Source organism: Pecten maximus, chromosome 19 (genome assembly GCF_902652985.1).
Source record: "Pecten maximus chromosome 19, xPecMax1.1, whole genome shotgun sequence".
Lineage (NCBI taxonomy): Eukaryota > Metazoa > Mollusca > Bivalvia > Pectinida > Pectinidae > Pecten > Pecten maximus.
The window spans coordinates 26,400,350-26,427,742 of NC_047033.1; the positions used below are offsets into that span (position 1 = coordinate 26,400,350).

Here is a 27,393-nt window from a genome sequence, read left to right on the forward strand (position 1 = left end):
TCACCCATACTACGGTCATCTCGGTTCTTTCACAGAAGCGAAAAAAAAAACAATTCAGAAAGGGAAATTGCGATGAAAGTCAACAAAATCCCAATGATTAACAATTAAAGAAGAAAATTTGTTTTATCATTCATGGCAATGTGAAGGGTAGTTATAATAAATATAATATTGCATCAATTAAACCTCTCCATATCCCTTCAATTATCAAATTCCCCATGAAACGTTTGTAGTGAACTTTCAAAGTTTGAAATGTTTATCAAATACTTGAGACAAGTTTCAGACTCGATGTTTGCAGTTCAAAGGTGAAATGTTAAGTTGAAGTCTGTAATTAGGTGACAATTAGTTCAATTTTAGGACTGTTTGCAATGAAGTCTGGTCGAGTTGAATGCAAAATATTTTTGACCTTATATTTGAGGCTGTATACAAAAACTATATCTGACAAGATTTGTATAAATGTATTGCTATACCTAGACATTGAGAGAATCTATTAAAGATTGCAACTTTTCTGTTATGTCTACAAGTCTAGAAATGAATTCCTCTTACAACTGGTTAATTGGACAATAAAAATGCCCATAGCATCTTCCCACACCTTATAGCGGTCAACTAAATGTCGGCCATGACAGATTGAGTGGACATGGATGCCAAGGACAACAGTGACAGTATAACATGTCCAATAAAAACTTGTGTTTTGAATTAGACGGCCCGCGCTCTCACCTGGTCAGAGTTAACTGTGGCTGATACAGGCCCCAGGTCATGGTAGAGACATATATCACCCATATAAACCTGAGCCAGCTATTACAGATACCGTAGTTATCCTGTAATAAGCCCAGGTGGCAGAATCATAAATTCTGACTCAAAGTTAGGGTGGGCTCATTGCGGGTCATTTAAACAGTGCTAGCAAAAATTTTGTTGGTATTTTACCGAACTGTAATGTACATGGGTATACTTATTGCCATGGCAGGCATGCATGCACTAATTACCAGGTATGGGCTTTTTACCAGGCATGCGCTTATTACCAGACATGGGCTTATTGCCAGACACGGGCTTATTGCCAGACATGTGCTTATTGCCAGGAATACACTTATTGTCATGCATGTACTTATTGCCAGACATGTGCTTATTGCCATGCATGTACTTATTGCCATGCATGTACTTATTGCCAGGCATGTGCTTATTGCCAGACATGTGCTTAATGCCAGGCATGCACTTATTGCCATACATGGGCTTATTGCCTGATAAGTAAGGTATTCTGTATTAGAGTGAAATAACCATCCTGCTTAAACATCTATCAATATGACATTCTATCCAGCCAACCTAATTGTGATATAAATAATTTTGTATGTTAACACAGATAAACTGTTGTGTCACCTAGTCATCTTGGTAGCCATTCATTTCTGCTATCATCTGTGCCGTGACCTGACCAAGATAGGACGCTCCGGCCTGGCAGACTGTACATACACAACCTACTAATTCTAACCATAAAACACTAAAACCGACTCCCCCAGATTAAAGAAGATATATGGATTATATGGTAAATAGTAACGAGCTATCAGGGAACTGTAATATGGAAGATCGACCATTAGGATGGCTGAGCTGGTATACTACACAGCTATGTAGGCCACACTTACTATGGAATGCCTGGAATGTTAGATATGTTATCTATATGTCAGTGAAGCTAGTGTCATCCAAAATTTATGCTAGCATTTGTTTACATCTATCCCAGGCTCCATCTCTACCGACTCTGAGTACTTCATACAAGGTGATTCCATCATTAGTTACAACACAGGGCTAACGCCTCTCATAACAATTACCACTCCAGATAATGGAAATCTTCCGGTAGTAACGCTTACATCTTCATGTAAGCAAGAACTAACATATGAGAGTTGATAGATGTCTGGTCTAGCGTCTACAAGGATGGCCAAGACATGAAAACAAACATAGCCTGTGTGCTGAATCTCGGGGACATAATATACTGCATCTTCTATGTTAATGTCGCCCCATAACAAATGGATTTAGAATTAAGTACTGATTGTGAGACAACCCCCTAACACATGAATTTAGGACCTAGTACTGATTGTGAGATGACCCCCAAACACATTGATTTAGAACCTAGTTTAAAGTCCCCGGCCCCCTAATACGATGATTTAGGACGAAGTACTGATTGTGAACGAACACCTAACATGCCGATTTAGGACAAAGTACTCAGTATTGTGAGACAATCCCTTAACTTAACACAATGATTTAGGACTATGTACTCATTATGAGGATGAAGACTGATTTTTGAGATGACCCCTAAGTTAACACATTTAATAATGACTGAGTACGGATTGCCAGACGACCCCATGATTTAGGATAGAGACTGATTTTGAGACAACCCCTTAAGTAAACACGTGAGACACCCCATGATTTAGGATGGAGACTGATTTTGAGACGACCCCCTTAACATGTGAGACGACCCCATGATTTAGGATGGAGACTGATTTTGAGACAACCCCTTAAGTAAACATGTGAGACATCCCATGATTTAGGATGGAGACTGATTTTGAGACGACCCTATAAGCATGTGAGACGACCCCATGATTTATAGGATGGAGACTGATTTTGAAATGACCCTCTAAGCATGTGCGACCCCATGATTTAGGATGGAGGCTGATTTTGAGACGACCCTATAAGCATGTGAGACGACCCCATGATTTAGGATGGAGACTGATTTTGAGACAACCCCCTTAACATGTGAGATGACCCCATGATTTAGGATGGAGACTGATTTTGAGACGACCCCCTATGTAAACACGTGAGACGACCCCATGATTTAGGACCAAGAATCCGAACACATGATGTAACCTACGTGTACCAAGATTCCGTCCTGGAATGAGTCTGATACGTATCTAGATTCCAGGTAGAGCCTGCAAAGGTGTTTTTTTCCCCACAGCTGTTGAACAACTTTTGTAAATCTCATTTCTGTCACTCTTTGGTGGTGTATCTTTAGTAAAGGCAGTTTACATCAGTAAGGAACAAGATGTAAATATTTGATTAATATTTTGTCTTAAATGTTTTTTGTAAACAAGCCTCAACCATTTTTCAAAGATAAAAGGTAACAATGAACCGAGTTAGATAAAAAAAAAACTGACTCGTTAATCTTCCGATATAAAACAAATCGGAAAACTTCAGTAACATGTTGATATATTTTTACCATATTTTAATTACTCGATATGTCTTGCAGTCTGGCAGGAACAATTTGGTGGTATAGTACTGGTGATAAGTTTGTAGGTCTTTTACACTAGTTATCGCACAAGTCACACCTACGCATGCTTCAGCAAAAAACCAACAAGGAATTCAAAGTATTGCTCACCAAGTAGCTTATCAAACATAGGGAAGGTTTCTATCAGTTGTATATGTACACTATAGTATAAACTACCAACAGATGACCACATGTTTCTCCTTAAAACTGACCATTATATACAAGACCAGCTGCCAAACAAAATGAAAACTGACCTTTCTACCTGGTATACGTAACTGTAATACATTTGATCACATAGAACTTTTTATGATACATATATCTTCATAATGCATTTATAACAAAAATACACAAATTTATACACATCTGCATCTACACAAACTAATTAAATTTATTTGATCTTCATGGTGAAGACACAGAATTATAAATACAAATTGTAGCTGAATTCAGATTTTCGTATCACCTATTACCATACACTATACATTAACGCCTTAGTTTGTGGCAGGGTATTGTGGCAGGGTGTTATAGGCAAAATGCATGTTATATAGGTAATGAGTGCTGAATGATGAGTAATATAGTTAGTAATAATTAACCCGAGTATTGATCCCAGATCTGTTATCTACTAATCTATATATATTGCCACTATCATATACATGTTCTAATTCTGTAAATAAACCAATTTGAATTAATTACACCAGCATTCATAGCTTACAATATAAATGGCAATTTGAAAGTGCAGAATATCTATGGTAACGTGATAAGGCTGTTACAGATTTATGGTAAAGTGACAAGCTTAGCTATAAAGTCCTTATATTTTGCTATGAACACAATATGAAACCGAGTTTAGAATAATTACGGTACAGTGACAAGGCTAACCTTTGTTATGAACATAATATGAAACTGAGTTTAGAATAATTACGGTACAGTGACAAGGCTAAAGTCCCATATTACATCATCGTCAGACGACTACTTAAGGCTACAGAGGAAACAGGATATATACTACTGATGATCGCCAATTATTTTAACACATCAAACATGGCCTCCTCATATCCAACGAGAACTCCAGACAACTAGCACGGCCTGTCACACTACTACAAAATAGTTTTATCCTCTATAATATGCCTCACATATCAGCTGTATATGAAGCCTAACTGTGGACATCTAAGTGCTTCATTGATCAGGAGAATACACACATTCTGGATGCTGGAACGATCAACATTGAGATGCTGATGAGCTCATCATTTTGTAAAAATCGAACGACAACTTGCAATTGATAATCTAGATCTGTGGTTAAATTCAGCAAAAAACAGTGCAATATACAGCTGTAGTGCTTAATATCAGTCCATGAAATTGCAATACTCTGATGGCAATTTATTGTCCTATAAATGACATTTGTAGCTCACAGAGAGTTCAAGGGCTGCTTTATATTTTAGGAACCAGCTTAACAGCATGCAATATAATGCGCCACATGAAAACTGACAAATTTTAATGAATCTTTGAATTGTTTTTATATTTGTATGGCATTCCTATACGATGTCTATGAATGCCATCAGAATTTTCTCACAAATCACGATCAAAACAAACAAGAGGAGACAACTCCAGTGTATCATGATCAATACAAGGGGGACAACTCTGGGGCCTCAGATTGATTTCAATCCGCGAGTGCAGTATTACGAAGTGTTGCGGATAATTTGTCACATCACACATAGTTATTACTTACATGATATTGTATTACATGCTTGTATCAAAATTCTGACATGTCCGTGACACATTTGTATCAGAAACAGGTAAAACTGCATTATTTCAGTATGACTCACATGCACAGGTAGACGTGCAATATTGAGACGCAAGAATGAACATACATGCCTGTGGTTAAATCTAGACAACTGATTCAGACTTCAGATTAAAACATCAGGCAGAATAATGAAAGTGTGTGCAGAAAAAAGTTCTGCATGCTATATATGTATGGCAAGACAAAACAATATCATAATTGTGTTGAAATGTCGTTATATGTATATATTATACCAGATGTATTAAACACAATCGAAATGTAAAGTAAAACCTAACACTATGGCTGACCTATGTTCAGGATCAGATCATCTGCAGCCAAAGTCTCACACCTATCATCAAATGGTTTGGTCTGAAGATCAAGGGTTGGGTGTGGTCTATTTGTGTTTTATGGGGGTGTAAAGATGGCATGAACACCTGCTGTTGTATCAACATCTACCTGATAATCCAGGACTGATCTCACACCCAGGGGAAGCCAAAGCCTGGGGATATCTGTGTCTGTATTCAAGGTTCAACATCAGGGCCAACAGGAGAATACACATTAGTATCTATTATACTATAGTGACTCCCCAAACTTATTTCCAACCAATCTTACACTGACAAAATACATATTTTATGATCCAGTTCTCGCTGGGGAAGTATACTATACTCCTCTACACTAATTACACTGTCTGCCAGAACAACACTTCACATCATTGTCATTCATTACATATTTATATGTAATGTTTGCCTTCTGTTTGCCTTCAGAATATAGACTATATTGGCCTATAGACGATGTTGGTCTACAGACAATAGACGATGTTGGTCTACAGACAATAGACTATGTTGGCCTATAGACTATATATTGACCTTTAGACGATGTTGGTCTACAGACAATAGACGATGTTGGTCTACAGACAATAGACTATGTTGGCCTATAGACTATATATTGACCTTTAGACGATGTTAGTCTACAGACAATAGACTATGTTGGTCTATAGACTATGTTGGCCTATAGACTATGTTGGTCTATAGACTATGTTGGTCTATAGACTATGTTGGTCTACAGACAATAGACTATGTTGGTCTATAGACTATGTTGGCCTATAGACTATGTTGGTCTATAGACTATGTTGGTCTACAGACAATAGACTATGTTGGCCTATAGACTATGTTGGTCTATAGACTATGTTGGTCTATAGACTATGTTGGTCTACAGACAATAGACTATGTTGGCCTATAGACTATGTTGGTCTATAGACTATGTTGGTCTACAGACAATAGACTATGTTGGCCTATAGACTATGTTGGTCTATAGACTATGTTGGTCTACAGACAATAGACTATGTTGGCCTATAGACTATATATTGACCTTTAGACAATGTTGACCTGATGTTAGATTATAGACTATATTGGCCTGCTGTTGGCCTATAGACTATAGACTATGATGGCCTGATGTTGACCTTTAGCCTATAGGCTATGTTGGCCTATAGAATGTAGACTATGTTGACCTATAGCTATAGACTATGGAATATGTTGGCCTAAAGACTATGCTAGCCTGTAGACTATAGGTTAGCCTAGAAGTTAGGCTTTGCCACAATTGACTAATATGGGCTACATTTAAAATGTATAGGACCATGCAGTGGACCCAAACAACATCATGTCACATCCTGTTCCCATCACAGACATTTATTTCCGGTCAAATTGTCTGTACACCAGGTTGCCTTGACCCAAAGGAGCAAGATGGATGCCGTCCTATCCAATCAATAATAAGCCTGAGTGGTGCTGACTACTGTACACACACATGATGGTAAAATCTGTGTTGGGATGATGCTTGTTTGTGTAATGACAAACATGATAAGAATTCAGACATTATTTCAGCTGATTGGGACTGACTGATGGTTTGTTATAGAGGGCGGGTATTTAGTACAATTAGCCAACAGTTCTGGCTCTAGTTCAGTCAGAAACAGACAATATGGGCTCACTGACAGAAGCAAACATGGACAGCAGAACAAATTGATAGAGAGGAGGGCTCATTTTTCTGTTCATGTGTTTTGTTTCTTGGTCCAGGTGTTTATACAGTGCAACTCAGATATCTCGGGGAAGAAATCAGAGTTCATGGCAATATAAACGTCAGAGGCTGACACTGCAGTTCATAGCAATGTAACTGGCTTTGGGGGAAGGCCCCAGAGTTCATAGCAATGTAAGCTACACAGAACTAACCTTGCAGTTCATTGCAGTGTAATTGACATCATTTGATAAAACTGGAGTTCATAGGAATATAACCAACATCAGGGGTTGATAATGCTGTTGATAGCAATGTAACCAACATTAGATTAGGAGAGGAAGTTATAGCAGAATATTCCCGGCCAGCTTTATCGGGAGCATGCACTGGTGTCTATAAACACAATCAATGGGGAATGATCCCCAAAGACATATTATAGGCTGCAGATGTACTGGTACCCTACCCAAGCAGCAGAATACCATTAGCAATGAGAATTAGACCAATGGTTTAAACAGTACAACAACCAAGAACACTGGCAGTAAATATACAAATTTTCTAGGGCTGTGACAATAACGTTGGCACTGTATTGATAATTTTCAAGAGAAATTGCAGTCAGATCTGAGCTAGGTCCTTCAGGCGTATCATAAGTCTTTGTTATTATGTCATATTCAGCAGGATATTGATGATGTTACACACATCTATCACCACATCAAACCCAGTACAACAATTGTTGGGGAGGAGCCACAAGTTGTGCGAGGAGCCGTAAGTGGGGTGTGGGTGGGGGTGGGAGTGGATGTGGGGGTGGTAGAGTCTAGTATATGGGTGACTTCTTTGGAATCCGTATGAAGGCTATCTCTTTCCCTTGTGAAGACTGCCAAGTTCAGCCTCCTGCACCACACAAACAAGACCAACCTTTTGTTTCTGGGCACAACTTCAAAGTCAGGCCCGATAGCCTTTCTAGTGTGTTTCCTGTAATGGGTGTGTGTTGTTTGTATCAGGGCCACAACAGTCATCAAGGCTGGTTAGTTTTAACAATACTTCAAACTAACACAGCTCAATGGCATGATTTAATTTCATAATTCATAATTACTTGAAAAAGTTTCAAAATATGAAAAGAAAAAAGTACTTTTAAAATCAGAATATCTGCCTTACATATGTGGGTTTTTTGACAGCCCTCTCTGTTTTATATTCAACAGAAAAAATATTCTCAATTTAATGGTGACATAATAGAATAAAACACATTTTCAGTGATTAAATTTTACTGAAATTAAGCAGGTGCATGTACACAAGTTCACAAGATACTATGTACACAAGTTCACAAGATACCATATGTACACAAGTTCACAAGATACCATGTACACAAGTTCACAAGATACCATATGTACACAAGTTCTCAAGATACTATGTAGTACACAAGTTCACAAGATACCATGTACACAAGTTCACAAGATACTATGTAGTACACAAGTTCACAAGATACCATGTACACAAGTTCACAAGATACTATGTAGTACACAAGTTCACAAGATACCATGTACACAAGTTCACAAGATACCATGTACACAAGTTCACAAGATACCATGTACACAAGTTCACAAGATACTATGTAGTACACAAGTTCACAAGATACTATGTAGTACACAAGTTCACAAGATACTATGTAGTACACAAGTTCACAAGATACCATGTACACAAGTTTACAAGATACTATGTAGTACACAAGTTCACAAGATACCATGTACACAAGTTTACAAGATACTATGTAGTACACAATTTCACAAGATACCATGTACTTAAGTTCATAAGATACCATATGCATGCATGTACACAATTTTCAGTTCAGAAGATTATAATTCCAGACACAGAAACATCAGAGACTGCTGTATATGACCGACTGTAGAGGGATTATCAGTGTTGACAGCCGGTACAGCTACAGAAGATAACAATACACTAACTGAAGTCTAACTACTGTCTTATCAATTTTTCAAACCATGTGTTTCCACATAAGATTCCACAATACCATTCAGCTGCCATCGACCAGCCAGATAGATAGACTCTCTCCCACACAATAGGTTTTTCCTGTCTGACCCATATTACATGTATCTGGTGAGTGTAAATTGAAAGAAAACATGAAGCACATGTCATAATGGAATGTTATACAAATTTTTGAAAAATTCTTCAACTGTCGACAAAGATCTGATAACTGCAGATCTTCACTAAGCAGTTTATATAAGGTAGAAATCTCGATTTGTCAGACTGACAAAGACCAATTGTATCTCAAACATCTGAAATCTGTCAGTTAAAACAAGATTTGTTTTGAAGTACTTCAGCAGTATGCATGGAGAGCTGTATAGCTTTACCTAAAGTACAATGACAGTTGATATTGATTGAGGGAAAGTTTACATAGCCTAATTACTGTCCATGCATATGCTAACATCAAATCTCACAGTACAGAGTAGCATTCCATCAGAGTAAACATCAAATTTCACAGTACAGAGTAGCATTCCATCAGAGTTGGGGATGGAATTTTGACAGCTACTTGTACAGGTTAGGCCTTGGGCTGTTGCTGACAACAGTACTGGTCTAAAAGACCTGTGTAAACATGGGAATGGTATCTGATAAGCTGACCAATTATCACTAGATACAAGATGAGATTGGGGTGGCCTTGTCCCTCAGGCCAAAACAACCAGAAATCTGATGTGTCCAGGAGTATTACTAACACAGTTTTAGACTTAAAGCTCCATCTAGGTGATAAAAACTCTGGAATAGGATTAACAATCTTTATATTCCCAGCATTGCAGGCGATATATAGACTTAATGCTCTGTTTTATATAGACTTATAATGCTCTGTTTTATATAGACCCAACACTGTTTTATATAGACACACTGCCCTTTTTTATATAGACCCAATGCTCTGTTTTATATAGACACAATGCTCTGTTTTATATAGACCCAACACTGTTTTATATAGACCCAATGCTCTGTTTTATATAGACCCAATGCTCTGTTTTATATAGACTTATAATGCTCTGTTTTATTTAGACCCAATGCTCTAGTGTTTTATGTAGACCCAATGCTCTGTCCATGTTTGAGATAACATATAACATTTGAATTACATGTACTAACACAGTCACAAAAAGAGGAAATCTTTGAAAAAGGGAGGAATATAGAAATATTGACTGTATTAGATTCAATGACTTCTCCTAAAGTCACATTTTTTAAAATGGTAATCGATAACATATTATTGTCAGGGTTTGAATAATTAATATACTTAATAAGTTAATATGCTGTTATTGGCGGTGTTACCTGTGCCTATAGGGGTATCAGTTACGTGAATGGAGTATTTGTCTATGTTTACAAATAGTTGAGAATCTAACCCTCGAGTTCCTGGTTCTGTATTTGTGGTGCTGCGACCAGGATTTGAATCATCAGGCACCATAGAAATATTCAACAGTGTTTGATGTTTGTTTGTTTGTTTTTGTTTAACGTCCTAACAGACAGGGTCATTTAAGGACAGGCCAGGTTTGGAGGTGGACGAAAGCTGGAGTACCCGGAAAAAAACCACCGGCCTACGTGTTTGATGTACTGTTGATTATGTAAACCTTGTTTGTCTCCAAGGATGTGGTGAAATTGGTAGGACAGACTTTCATATACTAAATAGTGATGAGTAAAAATCATGTTGGTACATGTACAGCACTGCAGATATCTATCATCAGTCTTCCTGTTAGTCTGGGATCTATTTCTTAAAATTTTTTGGTTTTTATTTTGTAAATGACTTATTGACAATTATATATATAGAGGATATCTAATAGTGTCTTCAGTACTACCAATGTATTTCACAAGTGGGGCTAATATTTTGATATTTTCCATGAGTGTAGCACAAGTGAAAAATATCAAAATATTAGCCACACGAGTGAAATATATTTGGTATTACTGAAGATTATACTATTATATATCCTGTTTATTGCACTTTTATGGGAAAATATACTAGATAAGCTTTTAATTTTCCCTATTGCCGTTTGTATGCAGTGTATTGATTGGACACATCATAAAAAGTCATATTTTTCACCAGTAAAAAAATACTACTTTTATAGAATTAATGAATATTTTTCGATATTCAACTGGTGAAAATGTAATAAATCACCGTTTTCTCCCAGTCAATGTATTTTTTGTGTTAAGAATTTTATACAGGAAGCTGGCCATAATTTTATCAGCAGATAATAATGTACAATTGTGACCCTGATAGGGAATGGCTTATTATATCTCGATGGAGTATTGATTAAATCTGTTACAATATCTTGTGTTCATCGTTTTGTCATACTCTATGATATAATCTGTAAATTATATATATAGACACAGCTATCACCAATTCATAATGACGGTATCTGTTTGATAATCTGTCCGAATGGCCTGTATTAATCCAAATGGTGTGATCACGCTAGGATGGTGTAATCTAGATTTAGAACCATATTTACTAAAGATTGCTACAAAATACCCAGTCCATATAACTACATAATACCCATGACAACCCTTCGGGTTAGTCCATATAACTACAAAATACCCATGACAACCCTTAACCATTTAACTACAAAATACCCATGACATTATCTTTAGTCCATATGATATTACAGGTACAACCCTCAAGCCCATCTATTTACAAAACACCAATCATAGCTCTAAGTTTGAATCTTATAATACTATCATCTGTATATTGTTTACATATATCATACATAACAATTAGGTCATTTACATAATCACATGTACATAAACACTAAAGCAATTCGCAGACAATTATGTGCCCCCCCCCCCCCCCCCCAACCTCCATCACCACCATATGCATCACCACTATCACCACACACACCACACAGACTTAAGTGCTTGTTTTCAGATTCCACCATCAACATGCATGCAGATAAAATATTTCCCATCCTGATCAAATAAGAGATATTTATATAATTGATAATTCATGTATGACTGGCCATTTTCCAAATCTACTTTATTCAATTGGATGGCAGTGTCTTTCCAAATTTAAATTCCAAATATACACTATTGTCTCTATTTTTTTGTCTTGTTTGTTATAAAGATAAAGAGCTCTTTCAAATTTATATGCAACATTCTCAGCAATTTTCAAAAAGATATTTGACAATCTCAGCATTTTTCAAGGTAATTACCAACAATTGACAAGCAAACATTTCACATCCTCCGAGAAAGTAAGCAAAATTTTCCCACAGTTAACCGGTTTGGGTTAAGCAATTCTTTTCAAACCAGTTCTTTGTCACTGGCGTTTGATAAAAAACATGATGTGACGGTTCAAGTAACAATATAATGGGCACACAGTTTTGAAACGTTTCAGTAACTTATATGAGTTATTTATAAAACATTGATAAATTGTCCTGAAATTTTTTTTTTTAGTGAGTGGCGGTTAAATTGAGGAGATGCTAGAGTTGTTGCTGAACTCACTGAACTAGACAAAACGATGTTTCTCATATCTAAGCACGGTGCCTTTTAGCGTTCTATAATTATATCAACTATGTGACTTTCCTGAATGTCAAATTGAATGTAAACAGGTTCCGGTTTTTTATGTCCTAGCTAGACCTGCATGAATATATCTAGATATGCTAATCTGACCATCTACATGCCAGCCGAGCAAGTGCATTGCCATAATCATTTATCTGTGTTGTTAATGTTTCCAAGTCAAAATGTGTACGGTGCTCGAGAAATGAATTGTCAAAATGAGCTTGAAAAACAAAATTGTCAAAGTGTATTTTTTTTGATGTACAATGTAAAATTCTATTAAAAATTACTTTTTAATTGTGCACAGAAAGAAAAAAAGCGTACCGTGTACCTAACTAACAGACATCTTACATTCATAATTATTTATAAAGTAGAATAAATGAAAACAGAAGAATGTTTGACGGAAATGGGAAAGGTCGAGGGAAAAATAAAAATCAACTCCTGTTGAAGCCCAGAGCCTTTGATTCGACATTCCCTCAACCTTAGGCATGTTTTACATGAAATATACATAAATGTACGCTATCAAAACACACGTGTGATGGATTATTTCGTAAGATGTATAATAAATAAGAATCTGTAGGAACGAGCAGGGAAAGCTACACACACATAAGATTTGTATACTACGATGTAGCTTATAAGTGCATACAAAATTTATCACACAAGTCTCAAAACCACATATTTTTCAGATCTTAACCTGATTTGGGTTCTACTTAATTTTTTTTTCTGGTTTGATGTTTTATTTTCAGAACTATCATACATGCTGTTTGCAAATTATTATCGGCTGTAATGCTATATTTGCAACATGATAATGAGTCTGTATATCAAAGAATTTTTTTTTTTTAGATCATAACTACAGACTACACCAGTTACTACTACAGCTGCCTGATGCGTATTAGATAGTGTACATTCCAAGTGTGTACTATGTTTGACCTGCAGGGGCCAAGCTTATAGCTATACACACAAATAACCCAGATGTCGGCTCATGCACAAATACAACATTTTCATTTCATCAAAATCTCAGCCTCAACATCACTATTTTTGTTTACTAATAAATAAAATATTCCAGAAGAAAATCTTGAGCTCCGACACTGATGATGGAGTGAGTCATTCTTGTTGTGCAGACTAGCTTTAAGGTCAATAATTATAAGCCAAGGTCAAGGTCGTAGTGAGGACTTAGCCTGTATGCATGGACTACATATTGCAGTGAGGGTCAATATAACACACATTTCTCAGTAATTATTAAGCAATTAATGGCAACAAATACTGGTACAATGTATGTTTCTAAACCCCAATACATTCATGGGTTCTGCATACATGTATTGTCATAAAACCTTTTTAGGAAAACATGCAAATACAATTTATTTAATCCTTTTCATAATGATTTCCTTGAATAAACCATTTCAAGGGATTTTACAAAAAAAAAAAAAAAAAAAATTCCAAGTCAATTTAAAACATGAATGTTAATAAATTACATAATTTTTTGTGGCACAAAATTAAACAAAATGTCATTTTCTTAAGACTTCATTTCACATTGATTTATAGCTGTACTGTAGTAGGAATAAATTTTACAAGCTGTGATTTTGTGAAAGGTGAATTGTCTGAACATTATCAGAGTTTTAAATCCAGAACATTAATGTATGTGTTAAACTAGTATGATCAATTTTAAACTTTAAAAGTTATTTGACTTTTGTGGTGTATTTAATCATCTGAATATTTTTCAGTCCTTATATTAAAACACTAATGGGTTCTTATATTATACACATTCCACTCAGAAAAAAAAAATTCTCCCACACTCAAATTTCTTCTACAGGTAAAAAGGTATTTACAGGTGTGTTCGGGACATAATTGAAAATCTGAAAATCATTCTAGCTAGTGGGTATGGCACAGGTATGTAGTAAGTACACTATGTAAATTAGAACATCAGCCGTAAGTCTGAAGTAAAAATTAAAACAAACAACTTTCATAATTGTGATCATATAACAAACCAATAGTGTATATGTATACATGTATACACTGTCCTTTTATGACCCTGGCTATTGTGTATGTGTGGACACTAACCTCAAACAAGCAAACAGTTAAGAAAAGAAACAATTTCATGCAACGAAATCTAACGCTGTTGACAATTTCTTAAACCTTGACATCAAACAACTTCATAAACTTGACATTATACAACTTTATAACACAAAATCTTTAATATGTTTAAGCTTTATAACTTAATTACACAGCCAAATCTTTACAACATCCAAGTTCATATAACAAAATCTTAGAACCATACAACTTCGTACAACAAAACTATATGTTGTACGTAGCACTGTACAACTTTATACAACAAAACTGTATGTTGTAGCACCATACAACTTCATACAACAAAACTATATGTTGTAGCACTGTACAACTTTATACAACAAAACTGTATGTTGTAGCACTGTACAACTTCATACAACAAAACTATATGTTGTAGCACCGTACAACTTCATACAACAAAACTATATGTTGTAGCACCGTACAACTTCATACAACAAAACTATATGTTGTAGCACTGTACAACTTCATACAACAAAACTGTATGTTGTAGCACTGTACAACTTCATACAACAAAACTGTATGTTGTAGCACTGTACAACTTCATACAACAAAACTATATGTTGTAGCACTGTACAACTTCATACAACAAAACTATATGTTGTAGCACTGTACAACTTCATACAACAAAACTATATGTTGTAGCACCGTACAACTTCATACAACAAAACTGTATGTTGTAGCACTGTACAACTTCATACAACAAAACTATATGTTGTAGCACTGTACAACTTCATCCAACAAAACTATATGTTGTAGCACCGTACAACTTCATGCAACAAAACTATATGTTGTAGCACCGTACAACTTCATGCAACAAAACTATATGTTGTAGCACCGTACAACTTCATACAACAAAACTATATGTTGTAGCACCGTACAACTTCATACAACAAAACTATATGTTGTAGCACCGTACAACTTCATACAACAAAACTATATGTTGTACTTGTAGCACTGTACAACTTCATACAACAAAACTATATGTTGTAGCACCGTACAACTTCATACAACAAAACTATATGTTGTAGCACCGTACAACTTCATACAAAAAATGATTTATCATACAAATGCAACTTCATACAACAAAACAGCAGTATCAATGAACTCAGAACTTCTTTTTTTACACAATTGTATTTCCTACAAAATGTGAGCAAGCATATGTATGCGTATATCAACTTTTCCTTCCATGAATTAGATTGCACTACTATAATTCATGGGAATCTGGCACCATGCCAAATCCACTGTGATCATTTTTAAAGGGCATGCTTACACACTCACACAATACCAAATATGGGCAAGGGTTTCCATTGTAGAGTATAGACTAGCTATACACATAACCCCATCAACAGGGACAGCACTTTTATTTATCTCAAATCTACTGTAAAGCATGAAATTACTTTTTGTTAAATTGTATGAGCAAGATCTGGAGTTTGATTCAAATGAATGAGAAATATTTACTTAAGACATTAATGTTAGCCCTGGAGTTAATACTATAGCTTATCAGTGGTATAATCTATGTAAACATTCACAAATAAATTATCAATTTGTGTGTCCTTTAACACCCTTCAACAGGAATGTCCTTATAGCTTCTGTCACACTATTATATATAGCTGTATCTCTCGCCTTAGATATACAATACAATGTGCCTTTTGTTTCATGATAATTCAATATAACTGAAGAATCCTTGGTACCAATGCCATGGTTTATTCAGAAGAAGATCACTACCCTGAGTATATGGATTTTCTACTACATTAGGTGTGACTTTCAAATCGAAGGTTAATAGCTCTCAAGGTGAAGCAAACAATGAGTTAAGTATTTCTTTATACTTTCATTTGAGTGTGGGATATATACTGTACCCACTCCAGGGTATATACGAGTGTGGGGTATATCGTGTACCCACTCCAGGGTATACGAGTGTGGGGGATATCGTGTACCCACTCCAGGGTATATACAAGTGTAGGGTATATCGTGTACCCACTCCAGGGTATACGAGTGTGGGGTATATCATGTACCCACTCCAGGGTATATACGAGTGTGGGGTATATCGTGTACCCACTCCAGGGTATACGAGTGTGGGGTATATCATGTACCCACTCCAGGGTATATACGAGTGTGGGGTATATCTTGTACCCACTCCTGGGTATACGAGTGTGGGGTATATCATGTACCCACTCCAGGGTATATACGAGTGTGGGGTATATCTTGTACCCACTCCAGGGTATATACGAGTGTGGGGTATATTGTGTACCCACTCCAGGGTATATGAGTGTGGGGTATATTGTGTACCCACTCCAGGGTATACGAGTGTGGGGTATATAGCTGTACCCACTCCAGGGTATACGAGTGTGGGGGAAATCCTGTACCCACTCCAGGGTATACGATTGTTGGGTATATCCTGTACCCACTTCAGGGTAGTATATGAGTGAGGGGCATTATACACTCATGTTCAGCTTATTTAAACCAAAATCTTTATACACAGATCCTGTCAACTAGACATTCTCTCACATATATATGATACTGACTGCACATATGTACATATACATACATTGTATTCACTCTTAGTATATACATACAACATATAGATATATAATCTGACACATATGTAACATATTATAACAATACTAGCACATACACGTGATATATATATGATGATGTTAAAGCTACATTTTCGTCAACTCATGTACATACATTCAAAATTAAATAATATTCCTATATATCATGGACACTTTTACTTGTGTACATAATATACTGGTAGATATTTTGTTATCAATGTAAAATTCTCTTACACAGAAACACACATGTACCTACATATAGTAATAACTGATCATAGATCTATGATAATAATAATCATTGTTACAAGTATAATAAAGCTATGTCGATCACCATAGTAACACAATATTTGTGATAATACATTAGCTTTGCAATATGACCAGGATTTCCAGAAATCTCACAGCTTTATTGTCCAAACAGTGCCAGTCATATTCCATCAATATATATACTTCCCATTTCAGTTCCATATGGACCAGAATCACCATGGAAACCCATCATCGTGATGACCAAGATGGTGAACTTTCTCTTTACTCTACCATCTACTTCGAAGTCTATATATATTATAGTGTACATGTAATACATATCATATATAATATCTGTACAATTGACCAAGATTGTGAGTATACACACAATTCTGGTCAATTGTACAAATATTATATACAATATGTACCAAACACCCAAAGAATAACTAATCAAAGGCCTATGAAGCCTTCCATGATTCAATATGGTATTATTTAATGTGTATTTAAATCTCAGATTGTAATTACATTGAACATTCATCAATCTATATTTGTTTTATAATTTTTTATTTTTTAGACCTGATATTTGGTCTAATCTGGTCAAGGTGTAACTAGTAGTGGGCAGAAACTCTTCCCATTGCTTGGAGTTCTCATTCACCTATAGCTAAATAGTGGAATTCTCCAGCGATTGTATACATGCAGTACTGCCTCTTAAATTGATAGTTTGCCAGCCAGTATTGAGTTTTGGCCTTTTCTTGGCTCTTCTCATATCTCTTTTTCTCTGAAGATATCTATCTTTGATAGTTGTAAGTGTGAAATTTACCATGATAAAAGGAATGTGTCAGTCAGAAGTGTACATGTAGTACATACACATACTGAATCATACTGAATTTACATATATGTACCAAAATGTATGTGTACACAATATACATGTACAGTACTGATGTATGTAGCAGTTTAAATATAAATAACTCGATGATTATATATATCTATGTTGAACAACAGATATCACATATATGATAAGCTCTATAAAACAGACATTCACTTCATTTTGATGGTATCATAATAAACTTAATCCCAACAGCTATGGCATATACAAATGTACTACAAATGCATTGTATCAACTTAATTAACCATTGAATGCACATAATTATGACTTCATGAAATATTCCAAATATGCTTATAATTTGGCTTCTTTATTGACACATTTCTTTAGGACTGTAGCTGATCTACCAGGCTATGCTGTTGAACAGTCAAGCTTCAAATTGCCCATTTCATTTTATCTCCAATCTATTTATTATTGAAAGGATTTCACAATAAAAGCTAGGGAAATACATTTCATTGTTATAGTTGAAAGGCAGGAAATCACATGTTTGCAAAACATTTATTCTCAAATAACAGCTCTGAAATGTCAATTGGAAATGCCAGTCGAGAAAGCAAATTAGGTATATTGCCATTGAGCAGTCAAGTGCAATAAGACCTTCAGAGAAATTAATCCTGACTCTGACAGATTATCTTTTTATATTCCTAGATCGAATAACTGAGGTGGATGTTAGAACTTGATCTGGGTGATAATGATGTAAACATCATATCTTTTCTCATTAGTTCTGCATCTTTTGTGTCTTCAACAAATGTCTCGCATAATTCTGGTGTGCAGTGTCATCTCTTTACATCAAATGTCTGACATCATTCTGGATAGTGTCATCTCTTTACATCAAATGTCTGACATCATTCTGGATAGTGTCATCTCTTTACATCAAATGTCTGACATCATTCTGGATAGTGTCATCTCTTTACACTAAATGTCTGACATCATTCTGGACAGTGTCATCTCTTTACATCAAATGTCTGACATCATTCTGGACAGTGTCATCCTTTACATCAAATGTCTGACATCATTCTGGACAGTCATCTCTTTACATCAAATGTCTGACATTACTCTAGACAATGTCATACATCAAATGTCTGACATCATTCTGGATAGTGTCATCTCTTTACATCAAATGTCTGACATCATTCTGGTGTATAGTGTCATCTCTTTACACCAAATGTCTGACATCATTCTGGTGTGCAGTGTCATCTCTTTACACCAAATGTCTGACATCATTCTGGTATATAGTGTCATCTCTTTACATCAAATGTCTGACATCATTCTGGACAGGGTCATCTCTTTAATCAAATGTCTGACATCATTCTGGATAGTGTCATCTCTTTACACCAAATGTCTGACATCATTCTGGATAGTGTCATCTCTTTACATCAAATGTCTGACATCATTCTGGATAGTGTCATCTCTTTACATCAAATGTCTGACATCATTCTGGTGTATAGTGTCATCTCTTTACACCAAATGTCTGACATCATTCTGGTGTGCAGTGTCATCTCTTTATACCAAATGTCTGACATCATTCTGATGTGCAGTGTCATCTCTTTACATCAAATGTATGACATCATTCTGGACAGTGTCATCCTTTACATCAAATGTCTGACATTATTCTAATTTTCAATGTCTGCTTTGACATCAGAAGGGGTATTTCCAGTCTCTACCATATACTTTATAATATGAGAATGTGTCCTTCATATTCAGAGAGGTTTAAGTGCATTACATTTTAATGTTCTCCTTTCATGATGGCTATGAATTACAGTACAGGATGTTGGCTATGTGGATTATAGGTTATAGAGCAATATATAACAATAGGATAAATAATGGATGCAGGCAGAACTGAGACTGCCTCTATAATATCATAGTAATTCAAATGTCTTGGTAATTCTAACGTATTGTATCTCATAACACTCAATATTACACAACTCTGTCATTATCTATTTTCTACCTAAGGTTTATATGTTGAGTGTAAAGGAGGCTGTAGTTTTGTTACGTTGTGTTATTTGTGCAGCAGTTGTTCAATAACATACAACAGTGTTGTACACAAACAAAATCAATACTGCCGGGTCGATACACTCCACAAATAAATGGTGCAGTATTATGGGCACTGGGTACTAGTACAAACAGTAAAAACATGCCGTGTGATTGAGACATCCTGAGTATTTCTTTACTACCGACAGAGAGAAATAAACTACATCTGTATACAGGATACTAACATGATGTCATGCGGCCAACCAACGGATTTCCTGTACGCAGTGCTACACATATGACGCCAAAAATCGAACTGAAAGTTCGTAAGCATTGCATATGTGTACGTTACAGACACAAATTGACCGCGGGCATGTAAATAAATATCTTACGCGATACACTGTTTGACAGATGTCATATCTTTATTAACCTATTAACTAGATAACCCAGGGGGATGTGTTGGTATTACATGACACTATAACGAAAACAGAAGTTTGAATATATCTTATTTTGTACATAAACAAGCCACCATTAGCACGCGGTCATGCTATTTAATTATGTACCAGTTTTATATGGTTTGCGGTTGACATACCTGTTGCCATCGGTCCTCGAGAGACGGCTGAGCCGAAAAGTACCCGGTATCATGGACAACTTGTAATTCCCGAAATATATTTCCACTCGGTAAAACGTCCATGTTTGCAATATTGTGTGTTATGCCTGAGTCTCTATCGTCCTAAAGACGGAGACGATGGAGCTGTGTCACTCACACAGGTCCAACACTACAGCAAAACATCCAAACTATTCCAGTCGAAATGGTCTTCATTCAAGCAAGATAGCGATTTTTCGGTTTCGGGAAAAGGCTTGTCGACCGACAGGGTCCTACACACGCTTGGAGTATATGTTGTTTACAAGGCATAAAGCTGTGCTGTCCTGACCAATCATATTCCCCGTTGCATGAAGAAAAATCTTCGGAATGTTCATTGACCGTGTATGCGATGAGTGCTCTGCGTACCGAGCAACATGATTGGCTGAAACTATATGTAATCCAGCCCCTTATGGAAGAAATCGTATGCAAATGAACTGTCTATATTTGGTATGGTATAAATAATCTGTCACTCGCGATATGGTGACAGTCTGATGTTGGCTGAGTCACAGACAAGTCAGTGAGAATGAGTGGGAAGGTAGTTGTGAAATCGCTATAGGTAAAACATCACGTAGATATATATTTATATGTTGTTTAGAACCAAAACATTGACTCATGATCGTGTGTCTTCGATGATCGACTATATTGTACTCAAACATACAACTAACGAAGTGTTTGTTTAGAGATTGAACTATTTTTGACAAGGTATATAAACTTTTACAACAATGAGGAAGTCTCCATTTAAATGCTTCACTTGAAACTGTATACAACCAGAGACATATATCACATATAGATATAGACGTCTCTGATAAAACGATATAGATTATTATCGATGCCTATGGATATGCTTAAGAAGTCCACTACACATTAGTTTAGCAAGGCTTTGGCATACAATGTACGTATTTTGGAAGCCAGCGGGGTTAACGTTTTTATCATTATGTATATGGGTCATTTGGTTGATGATGGTTCTTGTACATGTGGTGCTAATATTAAAAATGCAATTCATTTCTTTTTCCAATGTCCACTTTACTTGACAACAGTTTATAACCTTCTAGGCTATGTCTTAACGTTTTATTATATGATGCCATTGACTTGCCAACTGATTTAATTAGAATCATACTTTACGAAACTAGTTCTTATCTAAAAAATGTAAACGCTTTCACAAGTATAAGTAATAATTATGTCTATACACTCATTTGTATATATAAAAGTTCTATCAATTGAAATACATCACGAATACATAGTAGTATGAGAGTGAGTGAGAATGTGTTTTCTTTGTTTATATATATACATGTATATCAATTATTAACTTCTAATATTTTCCTACTACATACTGATTTTGTAATACTCATATGTTCGTTAAACTGGAAATATATAGGAAAGGACTAACATATGCTGAGCCTGTTGTCCAATCCATTTTGCCAACACCAAATCTTGATGATATTCTATGTATAAATACCTTGTTTTTATACCTGTTGTGTTGACAATAAAATATTTTTTATATAATTATAAGACAATAAATTACTTTATGAAATCACGGACGTTGAAACGCTGTATCATCATTCTTTATACTGTATTAACAATATTTATAATGATATATAAAAGTACTTTGTTGTTTATATTTTTAAATTACAAAGTTTTATTTGATGAGGAATGTAGAATTATATCTCATTATATGTACGTCCCCGGTAATATTTTTGTTGGATCAGTTTGATCGCCCATTGGATAGGAGGAGTTACTCCGCTTGAAGCCTAACGCCATATGAAATCATAAGCGGAGTTACTTCCCCTTAACCACTGAGTATGTACATTTTAATAAAGGACTAGCTGCGATACCGAAATTAGGTTCCAACAAGCTTCAATACTTGGGAGGATATATTTTGGGTCATTTTCCAGTATCGGAGCACATGACCACTATCGTCGAAAATTATCACTGCAAAAATAGGCCTAACCGACTTTGTTCTTAACTTTGATATTCCGAAATCGAAAATGAAAGGGTACTGTCGTAGGTCGTATTACTGTGGTACCAATGCCGTTAGACTAACCCTGTCGCAGGTCGTATTACTGTGGTACCAATGCTGGTAGACTATATAATGTTATACTGTAATTGTTATAAAGCTCAGGAAATGGCTATTGGAGCAATACAACTGAATCATAATTGCTATATGTCGGCCGACACCAAACATTTGTGTTAGCGTTTTGCATACAAATAAATATTGGTGTTTTAGGTACAAATATTATTTATTGATGTTTTACGTAAAAATATACTGGTGTTTTGTGTAAAGATATTATGAACCCGGTATTTGTCTTTTACGTACAGATATTGTTGTTTTACGTACAACAATACTAGTGATTTACTTAATTATATACACGCACAGATATATTGGTGTTTTACGTACAAATATTATACATTGTATATTGATGTTTTACGTACAAAGATACTATTGTTTTACGTACAAATATTATATATTGGTGTTTGACGTACAAATATTGTGGTGTTTTACGTACAACTATTGATGTTTTACGTACAAATATTATATATTGGTGTTTGACGTACAAATATTGGTGTTTTACGTACAAAGATACTAATGTTTTACGTACAAATATTATGTATTGGTGTTTGACGTACAAATATTGGTGTTTTACGTACAAAGACACTAGTGTTTTACGCACAAATAGTATATATTGGTGTTTTACGTACAAATATTGTGGTGTTTTACGTACAACTATTGGTGTTTTACGTACACATATTGATGTTTTACGTACAAATATTATATATTAGTGTTTTACGTACACATATTGATGTTTTACGTACAAATATTATATATTGGTGTTTTACGTACAAATATTGGTGTTTTACGTACAAAGATACTAGTGTTTTACGTACAAATAATATATATCAATATGTGTTTACGTACAAATATTACGGTGTTTTACGTACAATATTATATATTGGTGGGTACTTGTATAGATATTTTACGCACAGATATATTGGTGTTTTACGTACAAATTAATTTTAACGTGCTAACGTTATTCAATTTGTCTACAATCCCGTGAGAATTATATGTCAATAAGTTTACAAAGAATGCAGTTTACTGCTTAAATATCATAGAATTATTGACTTCGTTTTGGGTTCAATAACTATTTTTTCACATGAAACCAATTTTAGCTCACCTGGACCGAAGGTCCGGTGAGCTTATGTCATGGCGCAGCGTCCGTCGTCCGTCCGTCATCCGTCGTCCGTCGTGCGTCCGTCGTGCGTCCGTCGTCCGTCAACATTTACTTCAAATCGCTACTAGTCAAGAAGTTCTTATTGGATTTTGACCAAATTTGGCCAGAAACATCCTTGGCAGAAGGGGAACAGATTTTGCATAAATGGTGACTCTGACCCCCGAGGGGCCAAAGGGGCGGGGCCCAATAGGGGAAATAGAGGTAATTCTTTTAAATCGCTACTAGTCATAAAGTTATGAATGGATTTGAACCCAACTTGGTCAGAGACATCCTTGAGGGAAGGGGAACAGATTTTGCATAAATGGTGACTCTGACCCCTGAGGGGCCAAAGGGGCGGGGCCCAATAGGGGAAATAGAGGTAATTCCTTTAAATCGCTACTAGTCAAGAAGTTCTTATTGGATTTTGACAAAATTTGGCCAGAAACAACCCTGGAAGAAGGGGAACAGATTTTGCATAAATGGTGACTCTGACCCCCGAGGGGCCAAAGGGGCGGGGCCCAATAGGGGAAATAGAGGTAATTCCTTTAAATCGCTACTAGTCATAAAGTTATGAATGGATTTGAACCCAACTTGGTCAGAGACATCCTTGGGGGAAGAGGAACAGATTTTGCATAAATGGTGGCTCTGACCCCTGAGGGGCCAAAGGGACGGGGCCCCAATAGGGGAAATAGAGGTAATTCCTTTAAATCGCTGCTTGTCATAAAGTTATGAATGGACTTGAACCCAATTTGGTCAGAGACATCCTTGGGGGAAGGGGAACAAATTTTGCATAAATGGTGACTCTGACCCCCGAGGGGCCAAAGGGGCGGGGCCCGATAGGGGAAATAGAGGTAATTCCTTTAAATCGCTACTAGTCATAAAGTTATGAATGGATTTGAACCCAATTTGGTCAGAAACATCCTTGGGGGAAGGGAAACAGATTTTGCATAAATGGTGACTCTGACCCTAAAGGGGCCAAAGGGGCGGGCCCAATAGGGGAAATAGAGGTAATTCATTTAAATCGCTACTTGTCATAAAGTTATGAATGGATTTTAATCCAATTTGGTCAGAAACATCCTTGGGGGAAGGGGAACAGATTTTGCATAAATGGTGGCTCTGACCCCAAAGGGGCCAAAGGGGCGGGGCCCAATAGGGGAAATAGAGGTTATTCCTTTAAATCGCTACTAGTCATAAAGTTATGAATGGATTTGAACCCAATTTGGTCAGAAACATCCTTGACAGAAGGGGAACAGATTTTGCATAAATGGTGACTCTGACCCCCGAGGGGCCAAAGGGGCGGGGCCCAATAGGGGAAATAGAGGTAATTCCTTTAAATCGCTACTAGTCATAAAGTTATGAATGGATTTGAACCCAATTTGGTCAGAGACATCCGTGGGGGACGGGGAACAGATTGTGCATAAATGGTGGCTCTGACCCCAAAGGGGCCAAAAAGGTGGGGCCCAATAGGGGAAATAGAGGTAATTCCTTCAAATCGCTTCTAGTTATAAAGTGATGAATGCATGCATGTTCTAAAAACAATTCTTGAGGTCTTTCAGACCTTTAGAGAGTCTGGACTTCATTAATCTTTAAAGCAGTTCGGATTCCCACACTATAACCATATATAGCATTGTTAAGAGATTTACAAATAAAACAAATTCAATATGAACATTATTTTGACATTTGGTCCAATCCAACCAGGTGAGCGATACAGGCCCCATGGGCCTCTTGTTTTAGATTATGATTTCGACCTTAAGGTAATCGATCACTTATCATACAGATCTAATATTTATTTGAAAATTAACACGTCTAATGAAACGAAAGCAGCATAAATATTGTTGTGTTATACATATATTAACAAGCATTAAACAAAAAAACAAAAAAACAACTAAAAAAAAAAAAAAAAACAACCAAAAAAAAACCAAAACAACTTTCCATCTACCGTTAGTAATCAAATAAAGTGATTCAATTTCCTCACCTTTCTGAAAAGGCAGCTGCATCTGGATTTTCAAAGTTTACTGTAATATTTTAGATACATAGATTTATTCTGACAGCATATATAAAATATGTACAAGATTTACATCATTTGTCAGCTCGTGAGAAAGTTATTGAAATGACAAATAATTGTTCAGTTCTCTTTGAAATTTTGTGGCTGATTTTTCAAATGTTCATCAAGTTTATATTCGAATTGTTTAATTGATATGGCATTTACAACATCAAATGGGAGACTTTTCCACATATCCACAATTCTCTGCGTGAGTATTTTCTGGTATCTAACCTTGAGAATCCTTTACGTATTTTAAAGTTATGTCCGTGAGTGATTGGCCCTACATTTACGGAAAACAATTTTGCGACTTCCCCGGCATATTTTCCGGAGATGATTTTATAGACCTCAATCATGTCTCCACGAGACCGTCTGTATGGTAGTGACAGTTTTTGTTGACGTTCATAATATGACAGATTAGACAGACAAGGAACTTGTTTTGTTGCTCGACGTTGAACATTCTCTATTGTTTCTATATGTTTCGCCAGATAAGGACACCAGACTTGGACCGCATTCTCGATGTGAGGTCTTACTAAAGCCGTGTATAACATTTTAAAACTGTACGGGTTCATGTACTCAGTGTCCTCGGTAATACTCCCATGATAGAATTTGCTTTGTTAACGTTTTTGCAGATATGTTTATCGAATGTAAGTTTATTATCTATGGTGACACCGATATCCTTTTCTGAGTCAACTAATGTTAATTTTGTAGGTCGGTTTCCAAAATACAGCCAAAACGTTTTTTTTATAAAGCTCGGCAGTACTTTCGTCTGCTGTTTTGTGCATAAAGGTAACCCGACGATCGACACATCTCTTTTGTAATTGGTCAAAAATTCTGAATCCTCGGGAAATCCTCGTTTACTGTTTATAGTCGAGGTTAACAATTTGCGATACTTTAAAACATTTCATGCAGGAATACGTCAGATTCAGGTTAATAATTCGTCAAGAGCTGTCGGCTGGGTCTCAACCAATAAAAAAAAATACGGTAAAAAATCAGTTATATAACAAAAAGTATCATTTTAATCTACATATTATTGATAGATTTTCTTTAAGATCGTTTACTCAGAGACGTTTATACCTGATATACAAGTCTCTGGTTTACTCAAGGAATCGGAGACTAACGGAAATCAAACCTGTTTGTGTGCAAATGTCTGATGTACAAAGAGTTGTCTTTCCTTACACACAATTTCTGAAGCCAAATTGACTGACGGACGAAGGTTGAAAGTATTTTTTAAAAACTGAACGTGTTTAT

The 27,393-nt window shown here is 35.9% G+C and overlaps 1 protein-coding gene across 2 annotated transcripts in view; it reads right to left on the bottom strand.

The window, feature by feature from the left end:
* Window positions 1-21,131, bottom strand: part of LOC117317279 (Krueppel-like factor 6) — a 40,446-nt gene extending 19,315 nt beyond the window's left edge. For both annotated transcript variants that reach the window (XR_004530156.1, XM_033872024.1), the window contains exon 1: window positions 20,842-21,131. Coding sequence is in view for 1 of the 2 variants with exons in the window: in XM_033872024.1 (XP_033727915.1) it covers window positions 20,842-20,943 (102 nt within the window). In the remaining variant the exon portion in view is untranslated. The remainder of the gene's footprint in view (window positions 1-20,841) is intronic.
* Window positions 21,132-27,393: the final 6,262 nt, after the last annotated feature.